Source organism: Phyllobates terribilis, unplaced genomic scaffold, assembly GCF_046119375.1.
Source record: "Phyllobates terribilis strain yellow unplaced genomic scaffold, ASM4611937v1 Scaffold_120__1_contigs__length_5212024, whole genome shotgun sequence".
Classification (NCBI taxonomy): domain Eukaryota; kingdom Metazoa; phylum Chordata; class Amphibia; order Anura; family Dendrobatidae; genus Phyllobates; species Phyllobates terribilis.
In genome coordinates, this window is record NW_027362880.1 from 1,240,138 (window position 1) to 1,253,345 (window position 13,208).

Genomic DNA, 13,208 nt, shown 5'->3' on the forward strand with positions numbered 1-13,208 from the left:
TGTTTTCAAGAACTAGTTATAGAGTCTTGACTTTATATATGGCGTATGAAAAAAAAATATTGCATATCTAGATTTCCTCCTGATAGATAAAGGTGTCTAAAACATAGTTAGCTCATATTGTTATCTAGGTTATGTTACAAGAACCAACTTCAATAAGTAAGATGTCTGATAAGTAGATGTATTATGTGGATATTAATCCACCATGTAAAGGTCCAACTATTAGAACTCTTTTTGACTTATAGGACTAGGGGAAAATATGTTTTTATATTTTAGGAATAAATTCTTGTGACCATGGCGACCAAGATTTTAAAATTGGCGTATGTGTGTGTGCCTCCCAACTCGAGATTGCTTCCATCCAGTAGATCAGTCTGACTTTGTCTTGCCATTCTGAATGCGTAGGGGGAATAGGACTTTTCCAATGTATTGGTATTAAATGTTTGGCAGCCCCGATCATTAAAGTGAGAGGGTCATGTTTTTTAAGCTGTAAAATTAGGGGAGGGGCAAGAGAGTAGGATTTCTTTTAGAGATATAAATTTGGGCATGATAAGCAGGGATCTGAGCAGGGCTGTGGAGTCGGAGTTGTGGAGTCAGAGTCGGAGTTAGTTTTGGTCGGAGTCGGTAGAAATGTACCGACTCCCAACTCCAGCTTTTAAAAAAATGTATTAATATTTCAGAATTGAACTTTCATATGAATTTTATAAATGTTACTCAAATATATATGTTCTATCAAACTATGAACAACAGTGATAAGCAGTTCTGCTGGAGATAGAGACATTTCTTACTTCTTGTGTGTCACTGTTCTCCACTGCCCTTATCTAATCTTATACTTGGTTAACTTCATGCTGCCCCAACCCCCCTACTTACAATGTATGAAACTGAAAGTGAAAATGTGTTGCAAATTCTTAGTAGTAAAGCTCCTCCTCTAGACTAGATGTTTACTAGGTGTGCATCTTCCAAGCATCTCACAGCTGCTACTCAGAAGAGGAAGACTGTAAGAAGTATTATCCTTTCAACAAACTTTGCATCAGTTAACTGTGAGTACATGAGGAATAACAGTATTACTGACCACTATATCAGTTGTACGACCTGGCAATAATTTTGTACAATTGTTTTTAGGAAAAACAATTGTCATTTGGATTGTGAATGCAGAATTAAAAACCTGAGAATGTCAAAGAAGCGTCACATTAAATCAGCTGTATTTGAACATTTCACCATCACTCAAGATAGAAAACATTATGTCTGTCAGTGTATGACAAATGATCCAGACGAAAACAAATGCTGTGAAGCCAAGATCAGTGCATATTCAGGCAAAGATAAAAATGTTCCTACGAGAGCTTCTAATCTAAAGAGACATTTACAGCGCTTTCATCCAGAAGTAATGAAAGCAGTGGATGAGAAAGACTGCATCCAAACCAATGAGCCAGTGCCCAGCTCTTCCAGCCAAACAAAGGAGCAGAGAACTTTGCAGCCATCAGTTGCAAGATATTTTGTCAGTGACAAAGTTACTGTAACAATGACAGTAGATACATTTAAAAAACAGATCATAGAGCTTGTTGTAAAGGATAGTGTGCCTATTTCATTATTTTCACGACCAGCTTTTATGTGTCTGAATGGGGAAATGGCCCGCAAGCTTGGTGTTTCTCTGGAGAGTGAGAGTATTAGAAAATTAGTAATCAAAGAAGCTTTTAAACAAATGGAAGAACTTAAAAAAACTCTCAAGGGACGCTTTCTGTTTCTTAAAATGGATGCCTGCACACGTCACAGAGTGAACTATTTTGCCATCAATGTCCGATTTGCTTGTGACAAAAATGAAATAGTTACCAAGACATTAGCAGTAAAAGACACCAAAGCTCATCACACCAGTGAGTTTCTCCAGGTCTTGGTGGAAAAGGTTCTGCAAGACTATGAACTTAAAAAAAGAGCAAGTTCTTTCTGTCATAACTGACAATGCTTCAAATATGATAAGTACTATTAAGCTAATGAATGAGAGTAATGATGGTGACCAGCAGCTAGAAGAACATTCTGGGTCCACAGACACAGAAATGTTTGAAATAGAGGAACACAGTATTGTAACTTAGGAGCAAAGTGAAGTTGCTTCAGATGAACAGCAACATGATAGTTTAGATGATCTTGTTGAAACTGTGTCAATACGTTCTTTCATTCATCACATGCGCTGTGTTGTGCGTACGCTACAGCTAGCTATAAGAGACAGTCTGCAAGAAGGACATGCTGCTGCACTGATTGGCAAGGTGAGAAAATTGGCTACTGTTGCCAGAACCCCTAAAGTTGACTCAATTTTGAAGAGACGTGCTGGAAAAGGGGTAATTATTGATCAAGCCACACGATGGGGCAGTACTTACTTAATGATTCAGCGCTTGGTTGAACTTAAAACCTTTCTTGTAGACATGGCTAACCCTCAACTGACGCTTGATTGCTAGAGCACCCATTTTTAGTGACTAAAAAATTACAAGCAGAGGACTTAACTCCAGGTATTTTCTTAAAGGAGTGGAAGAACCTGATGTTTCGCCTGTCCCAAAGAGGAGGGTTAATTGCAAGTGGCATTGCTACATCAATGAAACGGAGAGAGGAGCTACTATTACAAAATAACATTCTTTTGGCAGCTGTTTATGTAGACCCAATGCATCGGATTCTTCTAGATGATCAACAGCTAACTAAAGGAAAAGAAGCTCTGTTTGAAATAGCAGTAAGGATGAAAGGGTTGCAGAACAGTCAAGAGGAACAAGAAGAATTTGGTCGTCCTGCCACATCTTCACCCTCATCATCAACTGATGAAGAATTTAATTTCGAAAAATATTTGGATCACAAGGACCGTGCAAAGCGTTCCCGCATAGAAGAAGAGTCATCCCCATCAAAGAACACCGCCAGTACATTTCAGCAGAATTTTTCATGTGCACTAAAAGAAACTGAGAAATTTGACCATTCATCAAAAATAACAGTGCATCAAGCGATTCCTCTGTATCCTGACATTGTCAGAGATGTTACCCGAGTGGTTACTGCTTTGCCACCAACCCAAGTTAGTGTAGAGAGGTTGTTCTCTGCTCTCAAAATAATTAGATCAGATTTGAGGGCATCCATGAAGGAGGATCTGACAGAGGCAATACTTTTTCTGAGGACAAATTTATAGATTTCTTCTTATTAACTGCATAACAGTGTTTATTGCATATTTACTTACAAGAGTTTAGAAAAGTTTAGAAAAGTTATTTGCTATATTCTAATTGTATTCTAATAAATATAGTTTTTGCTCTAAGTGGTCTGATTACTTATATGATGGTGAGAAACTGAATAAGCACGATGTTAATATTTTACAACAGTAAATTTATTGTTACGAATTGGCCATTTATGAAGGAGTCGGAGCCAGAGTTGGAGTCGGAGCCGGAGTCGGAACCTGATAAAATCCAGGAGTCGGAGTTGGAGTCGCAACTGTGGCTTACCGACTCCACAGCCCTGCATGTATATGCAGTAATTGAATAGAAGAATGGTAGCACTCACCATAGGTATGTGGGATCTGCAATCTTTATTTGGATAGACATAAAGGAGAAGCGGTGCAGGAGGAGTGCGGGGAAGAACGTTACTGGAGTTTTTTTTAATTTTCACGGCTCATGAAGCACCTTGGGGTTCAAGGTGTTCACCACACATTGGAAAAAATGAGAAATTGATGATAAACTTTTAACCCTTCTAATTTCCTAACATAAAAAAAATTATGTTTCAATAATGGTGCTGATGTAAAGTAGACATATGGGAAATGTTATTTATTAACTATTTTGTGTCGCAGAACTCTTAGGTTCAATGGCATAAAAATTAAAAGTTTGAAAATTGTGAAACTTTCTCCAAATTTCCGATATTTTCACAAATAAAAGCAAAAAATATCGTCCTAAATTTACCACTAACATGAAGAACAATTTGTCATGAAAACTCAATCTCAGAATCAATGGGATCCGCTGAAGCTCCAGAGTTATTACCTCATAAAGGGATGCTGCTCAGGAAGGTGAAAAAACAGGCTCTGGGGAGAAAGGGTTAATAGGACTTACAGGAGGAACCGGTCCAGAAAGCAGAAGATCCATCAAGTACCTGCCACATACAGTGGAACTAGGAGATGAATAATGGTGTTGTGTGAGGACTTCTCTGGGCTTCTGTCCTTCATCCTGCAGTCATCTGAATGGATCTAATGTGGACGGGACCCAGTTAAGCCGCATTCTGTCCATAGCTGTTACGTCACTGTTCACACCACACGAGACCCCAAAAGAGTCTCAGTGCTGAAGGGGTTAATGCCCTCCACGCCCAGTAATGGGGAATCTCCACATATCTCCACCTGCAGAGCCGCCAACACATATATGGCTGTTCTGTGCGCACAGGACCTGTGATGAGGTCAGATCTCAGGAAGTTCATTCAGGATGCTCAGGAAGGTTTACCTATGAACAAGCTTTATGTACTGCCCTCTTTACGTGTAGCTCTTCTTAATGAAGAACATGATTCCGTTTTAGCTCGGCACGCGGGTTCGTCTGCCACTTGGAGATCTCTTTCTAGGTCCTTTTGGTGGCAGAATGCTCTTAAGGATATTGGAGAGTATGATTGGAAATGCAAAGTCTGTTCCAAGGCTAAAGCCTCTCATCAAGCTCAGTGGGTTATCTCTTCCCTAACGATGTTCCGTTGCAGCCCTTGACCCACTTGTCCATAGACTTTGTCAATGATTTGCTTAACTCTGGTGGTATTACTGTTGTGTGGGTGGTGGACCGTTTGAGTAAAAAGGTTCTTTTGGTCCCGCTTCAAAAGTTGCCAACTGCTAGGATCTTAGCAACTTTGTTCATTTCTCATATTGTTAAATTTCATGGTGTTCCCAAAAACATAATTTTTGATTGAGGGGTTCAATTTCTGTTTAGTTTTAGATCCAGATTGGGTAACAAGCGGTTTTTTTTCTCTCAGTCTATCATACCGAGACTAATGGTCAATCAGAAAGATGAACCAGGAAATAGAGCAGTATTAGTGATGTTGTGTCTCCTCTAATCAGGAAGACTGGGTGGAATTTCTGCCCCTTATCGAGTGTGCTCTAAATAACCGTTCCTCAAAGGCTACCAGGACCTTGCCTTTTTTTAGCTGCTGTAGTTTTAATCTAGTGTTTGGGAATATTACAGGATTACAATCTTCCCTGCCAGAGGAGGAGAGATTTTGTCCCCAACTAATTAAGGTCTGGAGGGAGGACAAAAGGGATTTTTTGGTAGCTAGTGACCAGGCCAAAAGTGGTGCTAACTGCAGACGTAGGAATGCTTCTATCTTTAGGGTGGGGGATTTTGTGTGGTTGTCCTCAAAATATCTGCGCTTAAAGTTCACATCTAGAAAGTTTGCACCTAAATTTGTAGGTACTTATAAAATTATTACAAATTTAAATCCTGTGACAGTTAATTTGCAACTTCTTATTACCTGGAAAATCATAATTCTTTCCATTCTTCTCTTTTCAAAAAATTTGAGGGGACCTCAAGACATAAATGAGGTGGATTTGGAAGGGTGTCGGGAGTATGAGGTAGAGCGAGTTCTTAGTTCCAGGTGGGTCAGGCGCTGTCTGCACTATCTCGTTAAGTGGAAATTTTATGGTCCTTACGGTAGCTCCCAAGTTAATATGAGGGATCTTCCTGCAATCAGATAAACAGATTATTGGGTGGGGCTGGGGAAAACCCAGCAGTCATGGTACACATTGGTACCAATGACAAAGTTAGAGGAAGGTGGAAGGTCACAGGGAATTAGGAGAGAAGCTGAAGTACAGGACCTCTAAGGTAGTGTTTGCAGAAATACTGCCGATTCCACTAGCGTCACTAGAAAGTTAGCGGGAACTTAAGGAGATAAATAATTGGCAGGATAAAGGGTTTGGGTTCATGGAGAACTGGGCCTACTTCTGTTGGCTACAGGCCCTACTATAGGGACAGGCTGCACCTCAACTGGGGGGGTGCAGATGTGCTGCAGTGAAAAATGGTCAGATGGATGGGGGAGCTTTTAAACTAGGATCTGGGGGGAGGGAGGTTTTTTGTACAAATAAGGGGATAGAGTAGACAGAGAGAAAGACAGTAGGGGTCAATGAGGATTTAGGGGGCTGGGACATTCAAGGAAAGTAAGGAGGCAAATAGGAGTAATAAATAGTTAATAGTATTAATAGTATTAAACGTCTGCTGGCAAATGCAAGAGGTCTTGCAAACAAAATTAATGAATTAAGAGACTCTAATGTCAGCCACAGATTACGATGTGGTGGGCATTACGGAAACCTGGCTGGAAAGCCATGACTGAGTGACAAACAGAGGATTACACTACATTCAAAAGGTTAGGAAAGAAAAAAAGGTAGAGGGGTGGGTATTTTCATTAAATCCAACTTAAGACCTGTGCTAAATGACGACATTGGAGTGGAGCTTCGACAATGTAGAGTCAGTATGGGTAAATGTACATGGAAATGCCAATAATGTAACGCTGCTAATTGGAGTTTGCTACAAGCCTTCTAATATAGCTGAACATGTAGAGGATGAAATGCTGCAACAAAAACAAGTCATGGTCAAAGTGTTGGCTCCCTTGAAATTGTTCCAGAAAATGAAGTAATTCTCCCAGAAAATTATTGCAATTACACATATTTTGTTATACATTTTTATTTCCTTTATATGTATGGGAACAACACAAAAAACAGATAAAAAAAAGCTAGGTGAACATAATTTCACACAAAACCACCAAAACTGAGCCGGTCAAAATTGTTGGCACCTTTTGTCAAAATTGTGGGGTGTGGGTAAACAACTTTGTTTCAAGCATGTGAAACTCGTTCAAACTCAATTGTGGCAAGTAACAGGTGTGGGCAACATGAAAATCACACCTGAAACCAGATAAAAAGGGAGAAGCTGATTCAATCTTTGCAATGTGTGCATGCTTGTGCCACACTAAGCACGGAGAACAGAAAGAGAAGAAGAGAACTGTTTGAGGACTTGAGAACCAAAATTGTTCTAATCTTGAAATTTTTGATATTTTTCAAGTCCATCTCCAGAGATGCGGATGTTTCTTTGTCCATGGTGCACAACATAATCAATACAATTACAACCCATGTCACTGTAGCTAATCTCCCTGGATGTGGACAGAAGAGAAAAATTGACGAAAGGTTGCAATGCAGGATAGTCCAGATGGTGAATAAGTAGCCCCACCAAAGTTCCAAAGAAATTCAAGTTGTCTTACATGCTTAGGGTGCATCAGTGCCAGCATGAACTAACCGCTAACATTTGAATTAAATGAAACGCTATGGCAGGAGAATAAAGAGGACCCCACTGCTGACACAGAGGCATAAAAAAGCTACACTGCAGTTTGCCAAGATGCACATGAGTAAGCTAAAACCCTTCTGGGGAAGTGTCTTGTGGACAGAGGAGACCAATATAGAGTTTTTCGGTAAAGCAAATCGTTCTACTGTTTAAACAGAATGAAGCATACAAAGAAAAGATCACAGTAACTACAGTGGAATATGGTGGAGGTTCAAAGATGTTTTGGAGTTGTTTTGCGGCCTCTGGCATTGGGTGCCTTCACTGTGTGCAAGGCATCATGAAATCTGAAGATTACCAAAGGATTTTGTGTGGCAATGTAGTGCCTAGTGTCAGAAAGCTGGGTTAGCGTTCTAGGTCATGGGTAGCCAGCATGGCAATGACCCCAAACATACATCAAGAAGCACCCAGAAATGGATGGAAACAAAGTGCGGGAGAGTTGTGAAGTGACCGCCAATGAGCTTGGATCTAAATCCCATTGAACACCTGTGGAGAGATCTTAAAATTGCTGTTTGGAGAAAAATATGAGAGTCTTCAGTGGTTGATACCTTTGGCTAACTGAAAAGATGGTAACAAATTACAAGCTTTCAAGACTACTCAGGTCTCTTCTTTAGACATAGTATAACACAAAATCTGAAGTGTCATATATTTATACACAACAGGGCACAGGAATAAAACAATAGATGAGACAAGTGGCGTGAAGCAGAACTATTAGTATGGGAGAGGGAGAAGCAGTTGTGTCCATGAATATTGGAACAGTTCATTGATAAGGAGTGTGAAAGTTTTATTGTCCTGTGATTGAGGTCTGGTCCATGATTGTGATGCCCCCAAACGGTCTGAGGAGCACATTCCTTAGTTAATGTAGAAAGACATAAATCCATGCGACACATTAACTCCTGCTCTGTGAGTGTGTCAAAGATTGTCATAAGTTTGTAATTCCACATTTTTCTGTCTCTCTGAGATTTGAAGTTACCTTTTAATACAAGTAATTTCATGTCAATGATGCTGTGATCAGGGATAAAAAATGTTTGGCCACAGGTAGATCTATTCTTTTTTCTTTTATTGTGTGGCGATGAAAATTCATCCTTGTTCTAAGTTTTTGCCCTTCTCCCCTATGTACAGACCGCCAGCTGGACATTTGGTACATATAATTAAGTACACTACATTAGAAGTGATGAAGCTGAAAGTACCTGGGATCTTGTGGTTGTCTCCTGATTTGAGTTGGGAATCTTTATCTTGTCAGTGATCATTATAAATAGACAGGTTTTACATTTTTTCTGGCTGCAGGGAAAAGTTCCTGTAGCTGTTGGAGAGGACAGGGAGTTTCTGATAATGATGCTTCTTAGATTTGGGGGCTGCCTAAATCACAGAAGTGCTGGGTCTGGAAATATAGATTGTAATCAGCATCTTTTTGTAATAATGGTTGTAATTTCCATGCAGATCCCATTGGCATCTCCAGATTTGGATTGTAGGTGACTACTAGAGACTCCAGATTGCTTTCTTGTTTAGTTTTGAAATGTAGGAGATGATTCCTTGATATTCTGGTGGCTCTTGCAATCTGGTTTACAATTGTTCTTGTATGGTAGCTCTCGTTCAAAAAGGCCTTTCTGAGGCCACCAAGGTGTTAATTTCAGTACAGGAGTAGTTGAGTGTTAAGTTGATGGTGAGATGAAATTGATTAAAGTGTTCATGGAACGTCTTAAGCTGTTGCTGAGATTCTGTCCAGATGATTAAAATATCGTCAATGTAACGGTAGTAGGCAAGAGGCCTGATGGGACATGAGGACAAGAAGTCACTATAAAGCTTGGCCACAAAAAGATTTGCATACTGTGGAGCCATTTTACTTCCCATTGCTGTACCAGTCTCCTGTAGATAAATGTTATCAAATTCAAATAATTGTGGGTGAGGATGAATTTTGTAAGTTTCACCACAAAGGTGAAACAATCCTCCTTGTCTGTTTTCTTTCCCTCCCAGTACCTTTTCTTTCTACCACTGTTAGGTTTCTGGGAAGTTATACTTATTCCTTTTATTTTTGGTTCTCATTAGCTTGCCTTCTGTGCCCTATATGAATGTGTCTTAGTTTCTCACTCAGGGTTTTCATATCTTCACACTTTTCTTTCTCCTTGTTGACAGTGTATTGCTGCCCCCCCTCTGATTCCTCAGGAGGTAAGAGAAACTCTTCAACTGCCTATTAGGGAGTTAGGTCTGAGGTGTTATTTTTAGTTAGCCAGGGCCTGTCTGCACAGAGACCAATTGGGTGTAGTTGCTGCATTCTTCCCTGTGTGGGTTCTCTGGTGGCTATCAAGATGTGCTTTCTGGTTAAAAGATTTCCCAAATTTTGAACATGAAAAATGCTTCTCTGCCCGACTCTCCTGAATCTCTTTTGCTCTTTATGATCCCAACTAGTCTCACAAAATACAAAAGGTCTTTAGTAAGCTACCTTATACAGGCTGCTAAGAATATCATTCCTCGTCACTGGAAAAGTACTTCTCCACCTACTCTGGAGGAGTGGTTCTGTGACATAGCTCTTCTAAATAGGATGGAACATTTGATTGCCCGATCCCCCACTGGTTGTGATAGATACTGTGAGACTTGGAGAAACTGGATTGAATTCCAGGAATCCGATGCCTACCGTCTTACATCACACTGATGTGACCCACCCTTTTCTCTGGTGCGTTTCTTCTCTGTCCGGATTGTGCTCCGCATTGGTTCGCGCCTGGCTGCACTATGTATGGTTTCCATTGGATTTTACAATTGTAATACTGATGGCCTAAAATGTTCCATTCCTTCCTTTTTCTTCCTATAACTTGATGTTTTATTGGACGTTATACTTATATTCTATGATATACTGATGCTGATATTGTCCTGGTTATTGTTTTTTTTTTTGTTTTGTTTTTTTGTATTTTTGTAATTGAAAATGATTTAACCTTTCAATAAAAATTGAATTTTGAAAAAGGCTTCTCCCCTGTGTGACTTCTCTGATGTTTATTAAGAGTTGCTTTCCGCGTAAAATATTTCCCACATTCTGAACATGAAAAAGGCTTCTCCTCTGTATGAGTTCTCTGGTGAATAACAAGACCATATTTCTGTTTAAAATATTTCCCACATTCTGAACATGAAAAAGGCTTCTCCTCTGTATGAGTTCTCTGGTGTATAACAAGACCGTATTTCTGTTTAAAATGTTTACCACATTCTGAACATGAAAAAGGCTTCTCCCCTGTGTGACTTCTCTGATGTTTATTAAGAGCTGCTTTTCGTGTAAAATATTTCCCACATTCTGAGCATGAAAAAGGCTTCTCCTCTGTATGAGTTATCTGGTGTATAACAAGACCGTATTTCTGTTTAAAATGTTTACCACATTCTGAACATGAAAAAGGCTTCTCCCCTGTGTGACTTCTCTGATGTTTATTAAGAGCTGCTTTTCGTGTAAAATATTTCCCACATTTTGAACATGAAAAAGGCTTCTCCTCTGTATGAGTTATCTGGTGTATAACAAGACTGTATTTCTGTTTAAAATGTTTACCACATTCTGAACATGAAAAAGGCTTCTCCCCTGTATGAGTTCTGTGGTGTTTAACAAGATTGCATTTCTGTTCAAAATGTTTACCACATTCTGAACATGAAAAAGGCTTCACCCCTGTGTGAGTTCTGTGGTGTTTAACAAGACTTGATTTCTGGTTAAAACATTTCCCACATTCTGAACATGAAAAAGGCTTCTCCCCTGTGTGAGTTCTCTGGTGCCTAACAAAATTTGATTTGTGGTTAAAACATTTCTCACATTCTGAACATGAAAAAGGCTTCTTCCCAGTGTGAATTCTCTGGTGAATAACTAAATCTGATTTCTGGCAAAAACATTTCTCACATTCTGAACAGGAGAAAGGCTTCTCCCCTGTGTGAATTCTCTGGTGACTAACTAAATATGATTTCTGGTAAAAACATTTCTCACATTCTGAACATGAAAATGGCTTCTCCCCTGTGTGAGTTTTCTGGTGCTTAACAACATTGGATTTTTTTGTAAAACATTTCCCACATTCTGAACATGAAAAAGGCTTCTCCCCTGTGTGAGTTCCCTGGTGTTTAACAAGATCTGATTTCTTGTTAAAATATTTCCCACACTTGGAACAAGAAAATCTATTCTCGGCTGTGTGAATTTTTTGATGTTTAGGAAAAGATTTTTCGAGAGGAAAACTATTTCCATATTCTAAAAATGTCTTCTTTGCTTTAGGAGCAGTTTGTTTTTTAATGCTTAATTTGTGACTATGATTTTCCTTAGTAGTCAGTAATGAATCAGAAGACAGGACCTGTTTCAAAGGATCAGATGACAAATCTTTGCTGTGAAGGGATGATGGTATATCTGGAGTAATAGCATTCACTTCAATTGTATATTGTGGGATCTCAAGATCTTCTGATTTAAAAATTGAAGATGTCAGCTGTCCCTCTGATCTCCAGGTACAGTTATCTGCTAAGATAAAAATCTATTATTTTTCAATAAAATATCCTTGGGTTTTATTTTTTAAAATTTCTACTTAAACTGTCTATAATAATGGCAAGTTATGTACCGTATTTTTCGGACTATAAGACACGCCGGACCATAAGATGCACCAAGGTTTTAGAGGAGGAAAATAAAAAAATAAAAATTTAAGCAAAAAATGTGGTCATGATGCACTTTTAAGGGGGAGGGGGGTCTTCTGCTGACACTGGTATAGGGGTTATGTCCCCCAATTCTGACAATATCCCCCATCCAGGTATATATGCCGCCCCCTTCCTTTTATACGTGGTCCCCATCCCCATCCTGGTATGCCTGGCATCCCTCCATCCTGGTATGCATGGCACCCCTCATCCTTATCCTGGTATGCATGGCACCCCTCATACCTATCCTGATATGCATGGCACCCCTCATCCCTGTCCTAGTATGCATGGTACCCCTCATCCCTGTCCTGGTATGCATGGCACCCCTAATCCCTATCCTGGTATGCATGGCACCCATCATCCCTGTCCTGGTATGCATGGCACCCCTCATCCCTGTCCTGGTATGCATGGAACCCCTCATCCCTGTCCTGGTATGCATGGCACCCATCATCCCTATCCTGGTATGCATGGCACCCCTCATCCCTGTCCTGGTATGCATGGCACCCCTCATCCCTGTCCTGGTATGCATGGCACCCCTAATCCCTGTCCTGGTATGCATGGCACCCCTAATCCCTGTCCTAATATGCATGGCACCCCTAATCCCCATCATGCTGCACATTAAAAAAAAATAAACACTCCTACTCACCTTTCTTCTCTCTCCTCCAGCGCTGCATCCTGTCTGTCTGCACTGATCTCTCCATGTGAGCCGTGCATGATGTCACTGCCATGCGCGGGTCACAAGGAGAGATCAGCTGCCGGAAGTCACTGCTTCCCACGCCGGGACTGTGTGCGCGGGGAGCAGTGACTTCAGTCTCCTTCATAGCCGGCACATAGCGGAGCCGCGCTGCGGCTGCTGGCTATCTCCTGTGCCCGCTCATTAAAGGGCATGAATATTCACCCCCTCCCCATGCCCATGGGCGTGGAGAGAGGTTGAATATTCATGCCCTTTAACAGCGGGCATAGGAGAAAAAAAAAGGAGGAAAAAAGTGCGTCTTATAGTCTGAAAAATACGGTAAATACATTGAATTAATTATTCACCAAGACACTGACATTTCAAAATCGAATAGAAAACCTCATAGGATGAACCAGTAGAGCGTGGTTTTCAACTGTTTGTTCATTCTGCCTCCCAAATATGGAATAAAAAGCCACCAAGTTATGTAGGCAACAATAATACCAATAAAAACTTCTACTCATCTCACAAACAACAAGCCCCACTCAGGTCCATTGTCTGTAAATGGAAAAAAATCATAGTTACCGGTAACAGGATTTTACAGAGCCCATGATAGCACC

The 13,208-nt window shown here is 40.2% G+C and overlaps 1 protein-coding gene across 1 annotated transcript in view; it reads right to left on the minus strand.

Moving 5' to 3' along the window:
- Positions 1 to 6,625: 6,625 nt before the first annotated feature.
- Positions 6,626 to 13,208, minus strand: part of LOC141201628 (uncharacterized) — a 37,157-nt gene continuing 30,574 nt past the window's right edge. The window contains exon 7 of the mRNA XM_073663634.1: positions 6,626 to 11,751. Coding sequence (XP_073519735.1) covers positions 10,220 to 11,751 — 1,532 coding nt within the window. The 3' untranslated portion in view covers positions 6,626 to 10,219. The remainder of the gene's footprint in view (positions 11,752 to 13,208) is intronic.